Here is a 21,513-nt window from a genome sequence, read left to right as displayed (position 1 = left end):
ACTCACCCCAAGGAAATGGAATACTAAAGAGGCTAAACACTATAGTGAAAATATAAACAAAGAAACAGTCAACGACATAAACGTAATATTAAATGAACTGTGTGAACACTTCTCGAAAGAAAAGCTGAATGGTGCAGTGGAGCGTATTGGGACCCTATTTGTTGACACCGCAGCCGACACTTTCGGTTACACGCAAGCCCGCGTCAGAGCCAGACACAAGCGTGAAAATACCCGTAACAAAGCATGGTTTGGCAATCATTGCAGAACACTAAGAAGAAAGTATACAGAAGCGAGATCAGCATACAAACAACGAAAAACACCTGACAATAAGCAACGACTTTTGAATGCCAGTAAAAGCTACAGAAATGTAATACGGAAATATGTTAACAAACACAATTGGAAGACAGAACAAAGACTCACAGAACTTAGTCAACATGATACCCACGCCTTTTGGAAACTGTTAAAAGAAAAACAAGACCCTACTCTCCCCCCTTTAGACACTCTGTACGATTACTTTAAAAATATAAACAGCAGTGATGACAACACAACAGAAGAAAAAGATCCAAGTTTTAATATAGATTTTGAGGACACTACCATGCTAAATGAATCAATATTACAAGAAGAAATACTCGCCGTTGTTAAAAATCTAAAAAACAATAAAGCCTGCGGAATAGACCAAATAATCAACGAGTATATTAAGCAAACTATCGGCTGTATGGTCCCTGTGTATGTTAAGCTCTTTAATTTAGTGTTTGAACATGGCATCTTTCCTGATTCGTGGCTAGTTGGCATAATCAAACCGATCTATAAATGTGGCGATAGAACTGTTCCAGAAAATTATAGACCTATTACTTTACTTAGTTGTCTCGGGAAACTGTTTACAGCTGTTTTAAATAATAGACTGAAATTATATTTAGAAACTAATGATTTGTTATCTGAAGTTCAAGCCGGATTCAGGAAGGAGTACTCGACGAACGATCATATATTTTTACATTATATGGACTCATCGAATTGCTAAAAGCACGGAAGAAAAAACTGTATTGTACTTTTATAGATTTTGGCAAGGCATTCGACTCAGTATGGAGAACAGGACTTTGGGGAAAACTAATACAAAATGGTATTAATGGTAAATGTTTTAAAGTAATATATAGCATGTATCAGAACATTAAGTCATGCATTAGTGCACATAACACAATGTCGGATTATTTTCAATGTTCCATGGGTGTTAGACAGGGAGAAAATTTATCGCCCCTATTATTCTCCATGTTTCTCAATGATTTAGAGGATACGTTTAAAACTAATGATTGTAATGGCATCCGCATAGATAACTTATTCACAGATTCCACTTTGTATACAAATATTGTTCTTTTTGTGTTACTATATGCTGATGACACAGCGCTCTTTGCCGAAAATTATGACGACATGCAGAATTTATTAAATATTTTCGACTCTTATTGTACAAACTGGAAACTAAATGTAAATTGTAAAAAAACTAAAGTGCTAATTTTCAGTGGTAATAAAAAAGATTATTCCAAAAGGTTCCATTTAGGAAACACAAATCTAGATAATGTAGAAATATACAAATATCTTGGAATTATATTTCATAAATCCAATAAATTCACTAATGCTCGAAAACATCAATATGATCAAGCTCAAGCTCAAAAAGCTATGTATTTTACACTTAGACAAGGAAAACGTTGCCATCTTTCCATTCAATGCCAACTTAAATTATTCGATTGTATGGTTTTACCTATTGCTTTATACGGATGTGAAATTTGGGGTTTTGAAAGTCTGTCCTGCATAGAAAAATTGTATAGCAAATATTTAAAGTTATTATTGCCTGTTAGAAAATCCACCCCATTACATATGTTGTATGGAGAACTTGGATGCTTCCCGGTAGATATAACAGTAAAAATAAGAATGATAGGATTTTGGTTTAGGATGATTACTGGGAAGCAGTCCAAGCTATCATTATTAGTGTACAGAATGTTATTGAATGATTATAATACACATTTTTATGATCACAAATGGATAGCTTTTATAAAATCAATTTTAGATAATATTGGTTGCACATACATATGGTGGTCACATTGTGAGCGTATTAATAGTGCTTCATTGTTGAAAATGTTTATTTCAACAAAACTCATAGATCAATTTTTGCAAACATGGTACAGTCATATTGACACTTCATCGAAAGCATCTTGTTACAAAATATTTAAAAGCAGTATAGCATTCGAAAATTATTTAAATTTATTAGAAAAAAAACATTGGTGCCCATTGTTACGTTTTAGAGTATCAAACCACAATCTTCCAATAGAGACAGGTAGATGGATACGTAAACCATTACATGATAGATTGTGTTTTTTATGCAACACTAACGACATCGGAGATGAATTCCATTATATTTTTACATGCCCATATTTTAACCAATTCAGACTTCAATATATACCGAAATATTATCGATCCAAACCAAACACATATAAATTTCACGAATTATTTAATTGTAAAAAAACTGGTGTCCTCCGAAAACTTGCAATATTTTGTAAACATATTATGAATACTTTCAAGCCCTCCGGCTCATAGCTTTATTGTATTATTATTGTGTATGCAAACCCAAACCAATTATTTATAATTATATTCCCATGTTCGTTTTATGTAGATATACTTATGTGAATAGTTTTACTCTGTCATCTTGTTAAAAAGTGTGAATTGTTGTATTATATATTGTTCCTCATATGCCGTGGATTACGGCCTGAGAGAAATAAATGTTCAGTTCAGTTCAGTTCAGTCACAGTCCATTGCCAAGATTTCCGATTCAATGACAGAAACTAAACGCTGCTTCCAAACGCAGATTACGCAGAGTACACAGACTAATCAGACTAATAAGTATAAGGCGGTTACCAGTCCAGCCTGTAATAACTTAAAAGAAAAGAAACAAATGCTTCAGTCTGATTAAAATTAGCTCTACTGGTCTTAACCAGTGGAGCTAATTTTAATTAGATTGCAAATGCTTTATGCTTCTATTTATTACTGTATGGAAAGTAAACACTATTAAAATTCCATGTTTAATAGTTCAATTTAACAGTTCAGAAACATCGAATATTTTGCGGTGATTAAGACAAATTCCACGGTCTAAAATTATGAATTCTGCACGCGTTCTGCACGAAAAGTGATTTTCCGCAGAATTCAGGTGGGAGGGGGTGACTGGTTTATACCTTCCTGGCCTACGTGACCACTGGTTTAAATTGACGTAACCGGGGGAGGGTGAAGGCAAGGGAACCAGGTCACACACCAATCTCAGCCGGTTATAGTTTAATAACATAGACTAAATATTTCTGTCTCTATGTAGCTATATAATTTTATCTTCTTATGTCCAATGACTTTACAGTACAGCCAGTGAACATAAGATAATATATGAAATTGACAGTTGAAAAGTATATATATATAATATAGATTTACATAGACAGAAATATTAGTACTTCTCATAACGTGACTCATAGAAACATTTGAAATGTATATAAATAATTTTATTTCGTCTTTTCAGTGATCCATTTTCTGTAATTACATAATTTTCTGTATGGAGTAGATACCAAACACATAAAAAATTCCGGCTGCTAACTGTAAACGTAAAGTTAAGATGTTTTACGAATTTAGTCTCTTTCAACACAACATAATCAATCCCATTGGCGGATCCAGAGGGGTGGGGACACAGGGGTCCCGTGACTCCCCGTGCACGTTTGAAATGCTTCTTTAATGACTTCTTTTGTTTGGAAAGTCATCATTCACAATATACAACACGAAACTGCCCTGAAAACGCTTCTCTAGGCATCTTTGTTACAAAATTATCTGGGGTGCATGTTCCCGAATCCCCCTTCAGATTTTGGTATTTTCGTCAAACTCAAATTGCCCCTTTTAGAATTATGTGACTCCCTTAACACTATTTTAGAACCGCTCCAGGGCCCAATTTCACCAAACATCTTAAGCCTAATTTTACACGTAAACGTAAATCTACGACTAAACCACAATTCTTCTTACTATTATAAGTAAACAAATATAGTTAGAAGAACACATATTTCATTTTCTTTTGTCTTTAAAATACTCCAGCTTCCGTAATGATGTAATTTTATACGTGAAATTGACGCCAAACATGTATAAACGCACGACCAATATCACAGCTAGTAGCAGACGTAAACTTACGATGTGTAGTGAAATGGACCCCTGAATCTTGTAATTTAATAGCACCTCGGGCGATCGCTCACCCATTGAGCCGCTACCCGATCCCACTGTCGAACTGAATGGAATTCCGGAAGATGAATAAATTCCAAGTATTACTACTTTCTTTTCTGATCTTTGAGAGATATAACCATCATATAATGTCAACCCACGAGGAAAAACCCAAACTGAAGAATGCCTTATTTAATGTATTTGTTGACAGTTGTAATTTCGTGTAACACAACTAATGAAATATTAATGTTAAGTTTGCGAATGCGAAATGATATTAATATGTGTTGTCGTTGTGTACAGAATGTAAAAGGTTCTTTATATATATATATGAGGGCTTGCCTAAAATTATAATATAGTGAGATGATTTTTGTTGTTTTTGAGAAGGGGGGGGGGAGAGAGAGAGAGAGAGAGAGAGAGAGAGAGAGAGAGAGAGAGAGAGAGAGAGAGTGTATGTATGTATGTATGTATGTATGTATGTATGTATATATATATATATATATATATATATATATATATATATATATAGTGAAACCTTTCAAAACCGGACACTGTAAACAGGTACCGGCTCCAACCCAGAGCGAGTTCTTAAGGGCTCAATGGGTAGGTATAAGGCCACTACACCCTCTTCTCTCTCACTAACCACTAACAAACTAACAACTAACCCACTGTCCTGGACAGACAGCCCAGATAGCTGAGGTGTGTGCCCAGGACAGCGTGCTTGAACCTTAATTGGATACAAGCACGAAAATAAGTTGAAATCAATCAATCAATCAATCAAAACCGGACGTTTTTCATGGTCCTTTTTTAAATATTTGTGCAGAAGAGAACCTCTCTAAACCGGATATCTCTTAAAAACCAGACTTTTAACCCGAGGGTTTCCGCTTTATAGGAGTTCCACTATATATATATATACTCTTCAAAAGAAGAAACGCAAAACCACATTGTCGTAACATTTGGAGAATTGATTTAATTATTGAATGGTGAGTCCGATAATTACCAAATGTTGCAGGATTGTTCACAATTCACTCTAGTCCATTGTGAGTAAGTGATAGGACACACCACCAAGGTCAAGGTCATCTGGAGTCAATACCGGGTGTGGCCTCCGCGTGTGTTGACAACTGCCTGGCACCGCCTGCCCATTGAAGCAACCAGAGTACGGATGACGTCCCGGGGGATGGTGGCCCACTCGGCCTGCAAGGCTGCTGCCAGCTCGGGCAGGGTCTGGGGCTGTGGTTGTCGCTGTCGGAGGCGTCGGTCCAACTCGTCCCATAGATGCTCAATTGGGTTCAAATCCGGTGATATCGATGGCCAAGGAAGGACATTAATGTTGTTGTTCTGTAGGAAAGCCGTTGTGAGACGTGCTGTGTGAGGCCTGGCGTTGTCATGTTGGAACACTGCGTTGGCGTTGGCCATAACTGGAACGATGTGTGGCCGGAGGATCTGGTCAATGTAGCCCTGTGCATTCAGGTTGCCCTGCACGTGGACCAGGTCAGTTCTGCCAGTGTGTGAGATGGCTGCCCACACCATGACACTACCCCCGCCGAATCTGTCCACTTCCTGCACGCAGTTTGCCGCATAACGTTCACCACGACGCCTATACACGCGACATCTTCCATCATGACGTCGGAGCAGAAATCGGGACTCGTCACTGAACCACACCTGTCTCCATCGCAGTTGAGGCCATTGTCGATGAATCTGGCACCACTGCAGTCGGAGTCGACGGTGTTGTGGTGTTAAGATGACACCTCGAACTGGACATCTGGCACGAATTCCTACCTCACGTAGGCGGTTCCGTACGGTCTGGTCGGATATCCTGCGCAAACCTGGTATTGCTGCGGCTGTGGAGGTGGCAGTAGTCAATCGTTCCCGAAGGTGGCGTACCCGGATGTAGCGGTCCTGCCCGGGGGTAGTGACCCGTGGTCGACCGGATCTAGGGAGGTCACGTGTTGATCCATGTTGCTGGTAACGGTCCCACAGTCTGGAGATGGTGCTTGGGGACACATGGAATGCCCTGGCAACGGCCGTTCTGGATTTGCCTGCGTCTAGTCGGCCGATGGCATTTGTTTCTCTGCGGTTCACTGAGACGTGGCATGTCCTGGATTGTCAACTGTCGGCCAGATACAGAGGCCAGGCAAGCGAACACCCTGCACTTTTATACTGTCGGTGTTCATGTTGCACGTGCAGACAACGCACGTGCAGTGGTGACATGGTTTGCACGTGGCTGCGTTTTTGCGAATATTCACATTTTGGAACTTTATTGTACAGTAGCTGCGTTTTATCGAATGTAACCGTGGGAATGTGTTTGGGACATGCAATGACCTTATATTCACAAAGCATGAACCGGTAGGAAACATAAAATCGGAGTTATAACCCATTTGTACCCTTTTGCGTTTCTTTTTTTGAAGAGTATATATATATATATATATATATATATATATATATATATATATATATATATATATATACTGAACAGCATTGAAAACGCACCACCACAAAATGTTTGGAATTCGAAAAGAATACCTGAGCAATAAATGTTTTTGTTGTGAACAGCAACAGATGGATGATTGATAATGACAATAAACAAAAAAGGATGCACAATCATTGATTAGTTTTAATTCATCTACGTATGAAAGACACGTGGGGTCACAATGAAAAGTCAATAGCGCGTATGACCACCATCTGCAGCAACACAAGCCATGCAACGTCTTCTCATCGACCCGATAAGTCTGAGAATAGTGTTCTGGGGGATAGCATTCCACTCCTGCTGTAATGGGCTTTCCAGTTCTTTACGGTTATTCATTTGTGGACAACGTGAGATGCGTTGACCAAGGTAATCCTAAAGACTCCATTGGCGATAAATCAGGAGACAGTGCTGGCCATTCAAGCAAAGGGACATTATTGTTCGCTAGATACTGTGTTGTAACACGTGCTGTGTGCGCTCGGGCGTTGTCTTGCTGAAATGTGTGCATATTCCGATGCTGATGAAAGAAGTGAATGACGTGATTTTACAAGACGTTATCCCGACAGTAAATGGCATTCATTCTGCCACGGCAAACAATGAGTGCTGTTCGGTGATGATAACTGATACCACCCCACACCATGACACTCCCCCCACCCCATCGATCCGTTTGGACAAGGCAGTCATTGTGGTAACGTTCTCCAGGCCTACACCACACCCGCAACCGACCATCAGCATTCCTTAAATGGAAACTGGATTCGTCAGAGAATAGCACACTATGCCAATGTCGTAATCTCCAATGACGATACCTTCCTGCCAAACGTCGGCGCTCATTTCGATGTCGATCAGTCATGATAAGTCCAGCATATGGTTGTTGAGCGAAGACAGCGACGCACAGTGTCTGCGCTGATAACCCCTCGTCGACCTTGAACAGTTGGTGCAGTACTGGCAGCTGACAGCGTTCGATCACGAATATGGAGGCGAACAATATGGCGAGTTTGTCGTGGTGTCGTAACACGTCGTTGGCCTGGACGTGGAAGGTCCCTGGTGATTCCTGTCTTCTGGCATCTCCTGTGAAGTCTAGTGATTGTTGAATGGTGGCATCCAAACCGCTGTGCGATGACTCTACTCGAAATGCCGACTTGAAGCATGCCTAAGGCACGTTCACGTTCCTAAGCTGTTAATCTTGCCATCACTTGTTTAATGTTCCCTCAAAGACTACTTCATAAATGAAAGTGGCTTTTCAAAAATCATCTTTTATAGCCCCAATCAGCATGATTTGCACATTCAATTTACGTTTTTCATGCTTTACATGCAATCTGTTGTGTTTTTGTGTTGTGTTCAGACAATCGTTTTTTTGTTATTCGTCATCATGCATGGTTTATAAGGTAGTACAGTACTTATTCATTGATATTTTTAATGCTGATATACACCCCATTCACATTTGTTATCATCAACTGGTGGTGCGTTTTCAATGTTGTTCAGTATATATATATATATATATATATATATATATATATATATATATATATATATATATATATATATATACATACACATACACATACACACACACACCTACACCTACACACACACACACACACACACACACACACACACACACACACATATACATATACATACAATAATAATAATAATAATAATTATATATATATCTACTCAAAAGAATTTAAGGGTCAGACGATATTTTCGACATTATTTTCTAAATGTCAATTATATTAGCTAGACCATAATGTCACGCATGGTATTGTTCCATTTTGACGAAAGTGGGTCTAAGCAACCCATAAATGAATTAAAATCCACTGTCATTGACACTGTCATTTGCACGTAAATTAGGGCGAAAGCGAAAGGTCTGCTAAGTGCCCATAACTTGCTTTTTCACAAAGCGCTTCATTTGCACGCTTTGCACGTGTATTCCATGTTCCCAATGCTGAATTTCCGTATAATTGGAGCTTGCGTTCGTGTACGGTGCACACTCCAAATTCGACAATGGTACGACTTCAACTGACTATCGAAGATCGAGGAAGGGCTATTGCTTGGCTTCAGGATGGCAATACGCAAAGAAATGTTGCTCTGAGACTTGGTGTCAGTCAGAGTGTCGTTGGCCGACTGTGGCAACGGTACCAAGCAACGAATTCTGTTCGAAATCGTCCACGTTCGGGAAGACCCCGAAGCACTACAAATAGAGAAGACCGCTACATCACCAATATGGCTCTACATCAACGCACAACCACTGCACGCCAATTACGTGACAATCTGCGGACTGCGACTGGAACTCGAGTGTCTGATCAAACCATACGCAATCGTCTGAGAGCCAATAATCTACGCTGCCGTCGCCAGGCTGTTCGACCACCACTCCTACCACGTCACAGAACGGCCAGACGTCACTGGTGCACGCTTCATCTGCGGTGGCAACGTGTTCAGTGGGGTCGAGTGATGTTCACTGATGAGTCCAGGTTTAGTCTCCAGTTCAACGACGGTCGGGTTCGTGTCTACAGACGTCCAGGGGAGCGCTTCGCTGACGTTAACGTTAGACAACGTCACCGGTTCGGTGGTGGCAGCGTCATGGTGTGGGGCGGCATCTCTATCCACCACAGGACCCCCCTCTATGTGGTGGATGGCAATCTGAATGGAATCCGCTATTTGAATGAGATTATCCGGCCGTTGGTTCTCCCAGGCCTTCAGCAGATTGGCGGCGGGGCAGTTCTGCAAGATGACAATGCCAGACCCCACCGCGCCAGGGTGGTAACGGACTTTCTCAGACAACAAGGTATCGCCAGGATGGATTGGCCAGCATATTCGCCTGACTTGGCCCCAATAGAGAACGCCTGGGACGAATTAGGCAGGAGAGTTCGGGATAACCATGCCCCTCCGGCCAACCTTCATGATCTGGGTCAACTTCTTATGGCAGACTGGCAGGCCATTCCCCAAGAGTTCTTCAGACGTCTGATCAACAGCATGAGGCAACGATGTGTCGAGTGTATTCGCGCCAGGGTTGGATTCACACACTATTAAACGAATGTTCTAATGTGTAAAATCCATGTTTGACAACCTTCAACTTTGACAGCATGTCATGTGACTTTCTTGTATACAGTGACGTTTATTTGTGGTTTTTGTAAATATGGAACAATAAATAAAATTGTTGGTGTAGTTTACATCATCAATCTAATACACTCTGAAACTTATTTGGTTATAGATTTTTGACCCTTAAATTCTTTTGAGTAGTATATATATATATATATATATATATATATATATATATATATATATATATATATATATATATATATATATATGTATTAATCGAAATTTCAGTTCTGTCTGACCGATGATATTCGATTTTGTATACAAAATTACTTTCTATGACAATAATTATGCCAGTATTAAATCACGCTTGTTATGTTTTCAGATGACCCATGCGAAGTCTCTGTGAAGCTCTTCATCAACAGTTTTGACTCAGTGAGCGAAACACAAATGGTAGGTTTCTGTCAACACAAACATTGTCTTTGACAAAAAAAAAAACACGGCGGAGTCTTCGCGGTTGTGCGATCGTGACTCGGATCACTGATGTTATTCGTTTGCAGAGTCCTGTTTCTCCATGAATCAAACATGAGACTCGCTATTATGAAACATGAGACTGGCTGTTATGAAACATGAGAATAGCGATAACAAATGATGGCAGCAGCTGATGCCTGTAGTTGGCAAGATGTCAGGTATAATGTGAATCCTAGACACATACAAAAAAACTTATTCCATTCCGTCAGGCTAGATTGAGTAATGTGAAATTTCTCTGATTGCATAGTCATGGCATTGGCCTTTGTCTAGTTTCTGTGAGATGTCCAAGTTGGCATTGTATTATCTCTTTCTGTTTTACGGGTACTTTATTAACATACTTATATCCAAAAGAAGGAAGGAAGGAAATGTTTTATTTAACGACGCACTCAACATATCCAAAAGAGGCACGAGCGTAGGAAGGTGCCAAATGGGGGGGGGGGGGGGGGGGGGGGGCACACTGATATTTACAAATTTTTACACTATTATAAAGCAAAATATCTAAAAAGTAGGGGGGTTCGCACATGCCCCCCACCCCTTCCCCCCCCCCTGTTTCCTACGCCAGTGAGAGGTTCAGGCACATTTTGTTTTTAAGGAAACGTTGAACATTTGTTTTGTTTAACGATACATACCACTAGAGCACAATGATTCATTAATCACCGGTTATTGGATGTTTAACATTCGGTAATTTTTGACACATTAAGATTAATGAAACCCACTAAATCTTTCTCGGATAAAATACCATAATTATCATCATCATCACCATTACCATCATTATCACCACCATCACCATTATCATCACCAATACCATCATTATCACCACCATCACCATTATCATCATCATCAATACCATCATTATCATCATCATCACCATTATCATCACCAATACCATCATTATTACCACCATCACCATCATTATCACCACCATCACCATTATCATCACCAATACCATCATTATCACCACCATCACCATTATCATCACCAATACCATCATTATTATCACCAATACCATCATTATCATCACCAATACCATCATTATCACCACCATCACCATTATCATCACCAATACCATCATTATCATCACCAATACCATCATTATCATCACCAATATCATCATTATCACCACCATCACCATTATCATCACCAATACCATCATTATCACCACCATCACCATTATCAACACCAGTATCATCATTATCACCACCATCACCACTATCATCACCAATACCAGCATTATCACCACCATCACAATCATCATCACTAATCACCATTATCATCATCATCAATACCATCATTATCATCATCATCACCATTATCATCACCAATACCATCATTATCACCACCATCACCATTATCATCACCAATACCATCATTATTACCACCATCACCATTATCATCACCAATATCATCATTATCACCACCATCACCATTATCATCATCATCATCAATACCATCATTATCATCACCAATACGATCATTATCATCACCAATATCATCATTATAACCACCATCACCATTATCATCACCAATACCATCATTATCACCACCATCACCATTATCATCACCAGTACCATCATTATCACCACCATCACCATTATTATCACCAATATCATCATTATCACCACCACACGATCATCATCACTAATCACCATTATCATCATCATCAATACCATCATTATCATCACCAATACGATCATTATCATCACCAATACCATCATTATCACCACCATCACCATTATCATCACCAATACCATCATTATTACCACCATCACCATTATCATCACCAATATCATCATTATCACCACCATCACCATCATCACCAATATCACCATCACCATTATCATCATCATCAATACCATCATTATCATCATCATCACCATTATCATCACCAATACCATCATTATCACCACCATCACCATCATCATCACCAATACCATCATTATCACCATTATCATCACCAATACCATCATTATCACCACCATCACCATCATCATCACCAATACCATCATTATCACCATCAATACCATTATTATTACCACCGTCACCATTATCATCACCAATACCATCATTATCACCACCATCACCAATACCATCATTATCATCACCAATACCATCATTATCACCATCATCACTATTATTATCACCAATATCATCATTATCACCACCATCACCACTATCATCACCAGTACCATCATTATCATCACCAATACCATCATTATCATCACCATCACCACCATCATCATTATCATCACCAATACCATCATTATCACCACCATCACCACCATCATCATTATCATCACCAATACCATCATTATCACCACCATCACCACTATCATCACCAGTATCATCATTATCATCACCAATACCATCATTATCACCACCATCACCATCATCATCACCAATACCATCATCATCATCACCAATACCATCATCAGCATCACCAATACCATCATTATCACCACCAGCACCATTATTATCACCAATATCATCATTATCACCACCATCACCACTATCATCACCAATATCATCATTATCACCACCATCACCACCATCATTATTATCATCACCAATATAATCATTATCACCACCATCACCACTATCATCACCAGTACCATCATTATCATCACCAATACCATCATTATCATCACCATCACCACCATCATCATTATCATCACCAATACCATCATTATCACCACCATCATCATTATCATCACCAATACCATCATTATCACCACCATCACCACTATCATCACCAGTATCATCATTATCATCACCAATACCATCATTATCACCACCATCACCATTATCATCACCAATACCATCATTATTACCACCATCACCATCATCATCAGTAGTTAGGCTAGTAAAGCATTCATAAATATGCATGGTTAAGAACCGAAACAAGGTAACTGTTATTTCTATATATTTAAAGTTGCATTCATAAGTCAGCTGGGATTCACCAAAACGAATTTATAGCAGATATTCCCTGGGTATTTATTTCGTGGGAGTAGTTTTACAACTTACGCTATGGGGCAGAGATAATGTTGGCCGTCAAAACTATTTGCCCGTATTCTTAAATGATCACATTAGTAGCGTAAATTAATTTCCGACAGACATCAGTGCTCGACCATCTGTACTGGAACGGAACAGTTTAGTGAAATCACTTTGCACGCCATCAGATGAATGTTGATAAAAAAGGAAAGGTTCGGCGTGCAATCACACTTTCTATGAATGAATGAATGTTTAACGACACCCCAGTACAAAAAATGCATCGGCTATTGGGTGTCAGACTATGGTAATGCAAACAAATAAGGTGGTGATCAACATCAATATAAAAACAGTGTAAAGAATTGTACAAAAATTCAAATATCACAGATAAATACTGACTTTTATTCAAAATTTCAATTTGTGCTGTATTGGCCATTCTCAAAGAGAATGTTACACCCCTGCATCACGGCGAGGTTACAGCACGCGCAGGGGACACTTTCTGTGATGCCAAATAAAGACTGGAAATGAAAATGCTTCACTGGGTGGAAGATGTGTGTGTGTGTGTGTGTGTGTGTGTTAAGTAAATTAATTATAATATCGAAGACTCAGCAATGACATACAGGCACATCATCAGACGGACATTGTTGGTATCAAAAGGATAAACAAATTCTTTAGTAATAAGGACTTTAAAAACAAATTATTGATCATAAGTAATAAGGATTTACAAAAAAACAAAAAAACAAAAAAAACAACGTCTGCCATATGCATGAATGATCGTGTATCTATATTCCATGGTATAATTATTGTGATCAACAAATTGATGCAATCTGAGGTCGATTCTTATCTACATCGGTCTTTGATATTGCAGCAGTTGGGCATTGCTCGGGGCTGGAATTCCTGGGCAGTAGATTCACCGACAGGATCAATCATACGCACCATTGGACCAGTGCTCTACCTCGCCCTTACAGTGTTTTTTTTAAAAGCTCCACACCTTTGAGTGTCAGTACTAATTTGTTTAATACACAAAAAAACCCAGTATTACAATAATTCATATGTATCTTTCATTGATTGTTTTTTGTTGTTGATCCCGCCCTCTTTGTCCATTCTCTTTTAGATGATGCATTTCATTTCATCCCGTTTTTAACAGCTCTTCCAGTAGTTCAGCTTCTTTTATTATCCATCTCCATATCCCATTTCTTGTCTCTCCACAAACATGAATGGTGCATGTTTTAATCATAATAAATATCATTATAATCATTTGTATGCACTTTGTTGCACTGTTTGTGTAATCATGTCATCGCCTTGTAGGAATTATTTCCTGAACTTTGTTTGGTACAAACATATGACTACGGATACCGGCAACAGTTTTATCGTTTGTATTTTTATTCCAATGATACATGTATATTTAACATTTACTTTAAGGAGTTCACAACAAACATCATCATTGACCAAAGATGGCGGGATCGTCGTCTGCAATTTTTGCGACTGATAGACGCGCAATATTTGGAGTTGGACACGAAGCTGATGGACCGAGTGTGGGTACCTGATCTATTTATAGTCAACGAGAAGCGGTCTTCGTTTCACGACGTAACTGTTCCCAACAAAATGATGCATATCTACACCAATGGCAGTATCGTTTACAAAGTACGGTAAGGTCATTAGTTTTCACTCCCATGTTTTTCCATCTAATCATTCCACGACCTAAAAGAAATGGTATTGTTAACAAACAAAGAAATAAAGACTAGTAGATAGATAGATGGACGGACGGACGGACGGACGGACGGACAAACAGACAGACACACAGACAGACATAGAGACAGACAGACACACACACACACACACACACACACAGATATATATAGAGATAGATAGATGGATAGATAAATAGATAGATATATAAATAGACAGACAGAGGGACAGACACAGAGAGAGAGAGAGAGAGAGAGAGGTGGATGGATGGATGGATGGATGGACAGGCGGGCGGACGGACGGACGGACGGACGGACGGAAGGACGGATGGATGGATGGATAGACAGACAAACAAATAGACAAACAGAGATATATATAGATAAACCTGTACCACGTGGACTGTTAAAATAGAGTGACACAAGAGTCTATGACATAGAAACAAGAAAATATCCTCTAAAAATAGAGAAATAAACATTAGACCAATTAAAAACTAATCCCACGGTGATAGGGGTCGAATTTGTATTCGGTTTAATAGCAAAATTTAGTGCACCAAGGTAAGTTACAAGGCAGGTGGAAGGGAATTAATGTCATGAATAATATAAGTGTACATTTGCCAAAACAACTGATTTTGACAGTTAATGTATTGGACTACCATAGAAATATCAAGAGGACCAATATTGAACATGTTCTACACTAGAAACCAATCAATGCATTGTATTCATCTGTTAAATGGGGGATTTTCCCGGGTAAAATTTAAATTTCAAGGATGTGCGGACCCAAACATCCTCAACTTGGATCCACGCCTGAAATAATACACGTCAGTATTGCATCCGGTCAGTACGAATGTTATGACATGTACAAGATTAAGAATTCTTCGTTACATGGACAATGGCATCGATAATAGGTGAGGGAATCTCTTTCCCGAAGTAAACGAACTCTTATGCATTAACGTAGAGTAGCCTACATCTGGAAATTTTAAATCGTTAATATAGATAAATAGATTTCCTCTTCACTTTTGAGCCACCACGAGCGTTATTACAATGACAACGCAGAGGGAGGGTCTCTGGGAGTTAAAGAGACCTTTCTTCCATGAACAGACGAACTCTCTTGTGGTTCCCGCGGCACAGTTCGTGCTCTCAGCTGTCAGTAAATTTAAAATCATTACGTGTAATTCGGTTACTTGCCAAGTTGTAAAACTAATACAATGGTCGCCATTGTACGCCATTTATCCTGTCTGCTGTGTCAACAAAATTGCCAATGGTGATAAAACCGTCGTTGTGTATCAATTCCGCCATCAGTCTGCCTATCCCAGCGGACTCCGTGAAGAACCTTGGTGTGGCATTATAGACCGTTGGTGATTTTCTGGGGTGCTAACAGCAGCTGTGTTTAGTGACGTCGAACGCTCTAACGTTTGTGAACTATTTGACTGGACTTCCCGATGTGGTCCTTCGGTTTAACATGAAGCGCATAAACCAATCAAAATGGAGTGTCCTCTAGCCTAAGTTCAGCCAGCCGATTTTCGCTTAACGTTTTAAAGTGTTTTTTGTTTGTTTTTTGACTGGTTCCCGAATTGGTTGTTCGGTTGAACGTGTAGTGTAGAAACAAGTTTAGCAAGCGTTAAGTGATAGACGGTTGGTTAAACTTAACCCTGGCCTATGTTCATCCAGACGTTTTTGACTAAACGTTTGAAAACTATTTTGACTAGTTCCCTTAGCGTAAAAAGCGATCTAGCGATGGTAATCGACACGCGACTGGCTAGACTCGTCCCTGGTCTAACTTCGGCCAGACGCCTCCAGGTAATAGCTTAGTCGGACTTTTAAAAATATTTTAGAACCTGTTCAAAAACTTTTGTTTATTTTATTTATTTTTTTAATAAATAGTCCGACGCACTTTATTTCGACAACCCGTCAATATTGCTCAAATCATCTAAAACGTTTTCGGCCGAGCACTCAAAGTTTATTTTTGGACTCAACTTTCTCCCAGACATGAGCAGAATGATTATTCTCCATTTTTGACCTTTGGTCTTAGACCCAACTTCTAAATTTATTCCAAATGCGCCAACTTCAGACTTCACCCACGCCCGTCCTGTCACTGGCGTGCTTGAAAACTTAGTGTTATATGAGCATGTTAATAGGGTTCCGATTCCGATTCCAATTCAGCCAGACGTTTTTCACCAATCATTTTCATCAAATTATTTTAACTAGGTTCCGAAGTGGTAAGTCGGTTTACTGTATACTGTATACGGTCTAGCGAGCGTTAGCGACAAACGGCTGGCTGAACTTACCCCTGTTCTCACGTATTTAAAATAGCGCTGCAGGACACTGAAGCTAAAACTAACGTCTTTCTTGTTTTGTCTGGCTGAACACAGGCCGGGTTCACTTACACTTTTGTGCAGATAGCCTGAAGGGACCTAGAAAGTGTGGTTCTTTTTACGTCCGAATATTGTTACATACCCTATATATATAGATGGTATTTAAAACTTGTGGCACCATGTTTCAACCGTTTCTCAACCGAAATAGTAGGCTACAACAAATGGACACAGAAACGAAAAAAATGTACAACCTACTGTACATATTTACTTGCATAATTATTAACAAAATAAATCTTCCAACAACAACAACATAAAAAAATGGCCCGCCATTTTAAATTTGTTTCCTCTCCGTGTCAAGCGTGTGCTACAAAAGCTTGCACTGAATGTGCACGTTAAACACTCTGACCTGACCTGACCTGACCTGACCTGACCTTTAAATTTGCTAAATAGAGGAAAGCAACTCGCCCTACACATTAAAGGGACATTCACGAGTTTGCTGCATTGTAAGATGTTTCCGACTAATAAAATATTTCAACGATTAAACGTACATATTAAATATATTTTCTTGTTTAGAATATCAGTGTCTGTATATGCAATGTGTTTTTGGTCGTCTTAATATTTGTAAGAAGCCCAAACTGAATTTTGTCTTCAAATAATTTCGTACGTACGAAAAAATCTTTTTTAGGAAATAAAATGAAATTTAACCTAGTACAAATATTAGAACGATCAGAAACTATTATAAATATTTTATGCAGAAACATATATTTTTTATGTAGTTACAGTCGTCAAAAAAGTCTCTGTTAGTCGATAACATCTTAAAAATTGCAGCAAAATCAGGAATGTCCCTTTAAGAAAAGTATTGACTTAATGTGCGCACTGCACTACTGTGTTTACATAGTACTTACTAACCGCGTACTCGATCGTTAGGTTCTGGTAGTTGTTACTCTTTTTTTATTACTCCAGCGAGCAGTTATATCCGGGGAAATTAAAATCGTCATTTTTTATTGAAAAATTTTCTTTCGTTAGTGTGACGGACAATATTTATTAATGGACGATTTGGAGCTTAGAAACCAATGACCTTGTCGGTACTAAATAACAGTAAATATGAGTCATCATGATTTAGTACATGATATGTATTCCTGCTGGAGTGTGTTCCAAAATGGCCTACTTTATCAACAAGCACTCTGAGAGTACTGCTAACGCAATACATACCCACTATCTCCTAAGTTCAAGGGCTAGGGGATAAATCGCCATAAAAGTCAAACTTGATCTGTAACAGCACATGATAAAAGTATACACAAACTTTCAGTTCAGTATTACATTGCGAAAAAAATCTATATGTGGGACAAAAGCACAGGACCTAAACTAAATCTATTGGACCTGTGTGCTGATGTATATATATATAATTAAAAAAAAACAAAACCCACCAACATTTGGTACAATAAATATTTTTTTTTTTTTTTTTTTTTTTTTTTTTTAATTTGAATTATACGAATCTAAAATAGGGCCCGTGCTTATAAAACTTTTAGAGTCCAGACTCAATCTCTAATGACGTCACACGCATACAATTTATATGGCGTTCTCTATTTGAGTCTCGAGTCTAGACTCTAAAAGTTTTATAAGCACCAGGCCAGGTTATATGACTTAAAAGACATTTTCCATTACCGTTTTAGGTCACCAGAGCCAAAGGGTCAAGTGACCTATTGCGATCCATGATTTTCCTTGATTTTCCTGACTCGTATGACACTGAGCAATTATTATTGTAGGGTCTCCATCACTGCATCGTGCTACATGGATTTACGGAAATACCCGATGGATAAACAGGTCTGCTCCCTTCATATTCAAAGCTGTAAGTAGGAACACTTTAGAAGTGCAGATTTCACAGTTCGCAACATGTATACTCACTTCAGTATCGTGTTTTGCGTTAAGCCCACGTTAAAAATCTGAATGAATGAATGAATGAATGAATGAATGAATGAATGTTTAACGACACCCCAGCACGAAAAATACATCAGCTATTGGGTGTCAAACTATGGTAATGCAAACAAATAAAGTGATGATCAACATCAATATAAAAATTCAAAATTTAAATAAAAACAGTGTAAAGAGCCGTGCAAAAACACAAATATCACAGATAGATACTGACTTTTACTCAAACATTCTGAGTACAAGCCGTATGCATGTTAAGATTTTATTAAATGCGAACATTATTCCTTTGACGTAGGCCTAAGCATGGTCGGAAATATTTTTTGAAATGGGAACGGGATGGTGCAGATTGGGCTTTTAAATACAGAGGACAAAACTAAACATGAGGAGGGTCAATGTTAACATAGTGTAGTTGTTACCCCTTTCAAAAAAAAGAAGAAAAAAAGAAGAAAAAAAGAGAAGATAATCTTGTTTTGTCAACTTTAATTGTTCAACGAACGTAGGTCCAGCATAAACGCTGATTTGTAAAATGGAGAGGAAATTAAGATTTTGTGAACTTTTATATTATAAAAAAAAGTATTTAGAGGTAAATTTGGAAGCGGGTCTGAATAACATTGACCATATTGATCTAAACAATACCGGCTCATAAGAAACTATTTTAAACTGAGATTGTCGGGTCATAACACGTCCAGGGCCCGTGCTTATAAAACTTTTAGTCCAGACTCAATCTCTAATGACGTCACATGCATGCGATTTGTATGGCGTTGTCATATATTAGAGTTTCGAGTCTAGACTCCAAAAGTTTTATAAGTACCAGGCCAGGTGCGTGTTCCTGGGGGTAAATTGTTCAATCATAGCTTGTCTCAGACATTTAAATTTGCTTTACAAATAGGCAAGGGTAAAAATAGAAATTAGTGAGAGGAACATGATCTCCCAGCTTCGGCGATCCTACTGTATTTGTTCGTGTTTATTTTTCAGTTGCCTATACGATGTACAACGTTGTGTTCAAGTGGGGTGCTAGTCCAGTACAGCATAACCACAATAACAAATTACCGCAGTTTGAACTCGTCAAAATTGAACTACCCGAATGTACACAAATAAGCGATGGTAAGTAATTTCCAAAACTTGTCACATTTGGATGTAGAAAGCGAGTGCGAGTGCGATACATCTTAACATGCTCCTATATCATGTAGAAATCACCACACACACACACACACACACACACACACACACACACACACACAAATAGCCTCACTCCCGCCATGTGATCAAGCCTGGAACAGCCCTAAAATACAGCACCTATAATATGACTCCCTTAGTAAGATCTAATTATCCAACGACATTTAGTACATGTAGTTTGCTTGATTGAAACATTTCCTGAACGCGTTGAATAAGGTCAGATCTGCTATTGGGGACATGGTTAAATTGACAGTAAGATCTAACCTGCGTTCAACGACAGCGAGCGACGCTAACGTTAGTGCACTATTTGATTGGTTCTCTATATGGTCATTCGGTTTAACGCCATACGAACGTTTTTCTGGCCAGATTTCAGTAGTTGTAATGATTTTTTTTTTTTTTTTTGTAATGATTTTTTTAATGATACTTTAGATAGATGTAATGACTTTTTTCTTTTTTTTATTATTATGTTGTTGTTTTTTTAATGACTTTTTATGATACTTTAGACATATCGTCGCGTGAGAGTGCATAAAAATTCATTTTTAAAAAGCCGAGATAATGAAGGAAAACTGTTTTTCTTGATCAGTAGTTAAGATGTCGAATTTGTTTTAATTACAATGAAAGCTAAACATATTTACGATTTCTTTGTATATTTGTGGTATTTATAACATATTAGGTGTTTTAGTTATTTGCTTAAATAGTTGTAGTTGCGACAATTATTCATGATTAAATTAAATGCGTCATTTACGACCAACAGTATAACAAGTAAATTTAAATTCTGAAAGAACCATCACTTCTAAAACATTTCGGTTTTGCAAATCACATATTTATTTTTAAAAAGGAGAAAGCTTGTAAATAGAAAATATTTAGAAGCAAACATTCAAAAAGGAATACAAGTAGAAGTACGTATTAATAAAATCACCAATTGAACAAAATAATAATGTGAAAAAACCCTACTCTGACTCGTGAAATCCTTGTTTTCGTTGACCCACCCCTGATTTTGTGTGACCTTATCTGGTGCAGAATTTGTGCCAGAGGGTAAAATGGGTATGGTACCATACCCAAATATTTTTGCAGAACTTATTTTTTAAGTTAACTTTTTGACAAAATTAATTACTCTTATCATTACTGTATGATTTTCTTAATCCTAACCCCAAACTTAGCCCAT

General features: G+C 38.3%; 1 protein-coding gene across 1 annotated transcript in view; it reads left to right on the top strand.

Annotated features, from left to right (window-relative positions):
* The window catches only part of LOC121374714 (glycine receptor subunit alpha-2-like), a 28,322-nt gene that overhangs the window by 56 nt on the left and 6,753 nt on the right, over positions 1–21,513 (top strand). The window contains exons 1-5 of the mRNA XM_041501821.1: positions 1–233; positions 10,113–10,180; positions 14,666–14,892; positions 19,010–19,092; positions 20,148–20,276. The exon at positions 1–233 is cut by the window's left edge and continues 56 nt beyond it. Of these exons, the coding sequence (XP_041357755.1) occupies positions 1–233; positions 10,113–10,180; positions 14,666–14,892; positions 19,010–19,092; positions 20,148–20,276 (740 nt within the window). The remainder of the gene's footprint in view (positions 234–10,112; positions 10,181–14,665; positions 14,893–19,009; positions 19,093–20,147; positions 20,277–21,513) is intronic.

This window comes from Gigantopelta aegis, chromosome 6 (assembly GCF_016097555.1).
Source record: "Gigantopelta aegis isolate Gae_Host chromosome 6, Gae_host_genome, whole genome shotgun sequence".
Classification (NCBI taxonomy): domain Eukaryota; kingdom Metazoa; phylum Mollusca; class Gastropoda; order Neomphalida; family Peltospiridae; genus Gigantopelta; species Gigantopelta aegis.
This window is presented reverse-complemented; position numbering and strand designations above follow the sequence as displayed.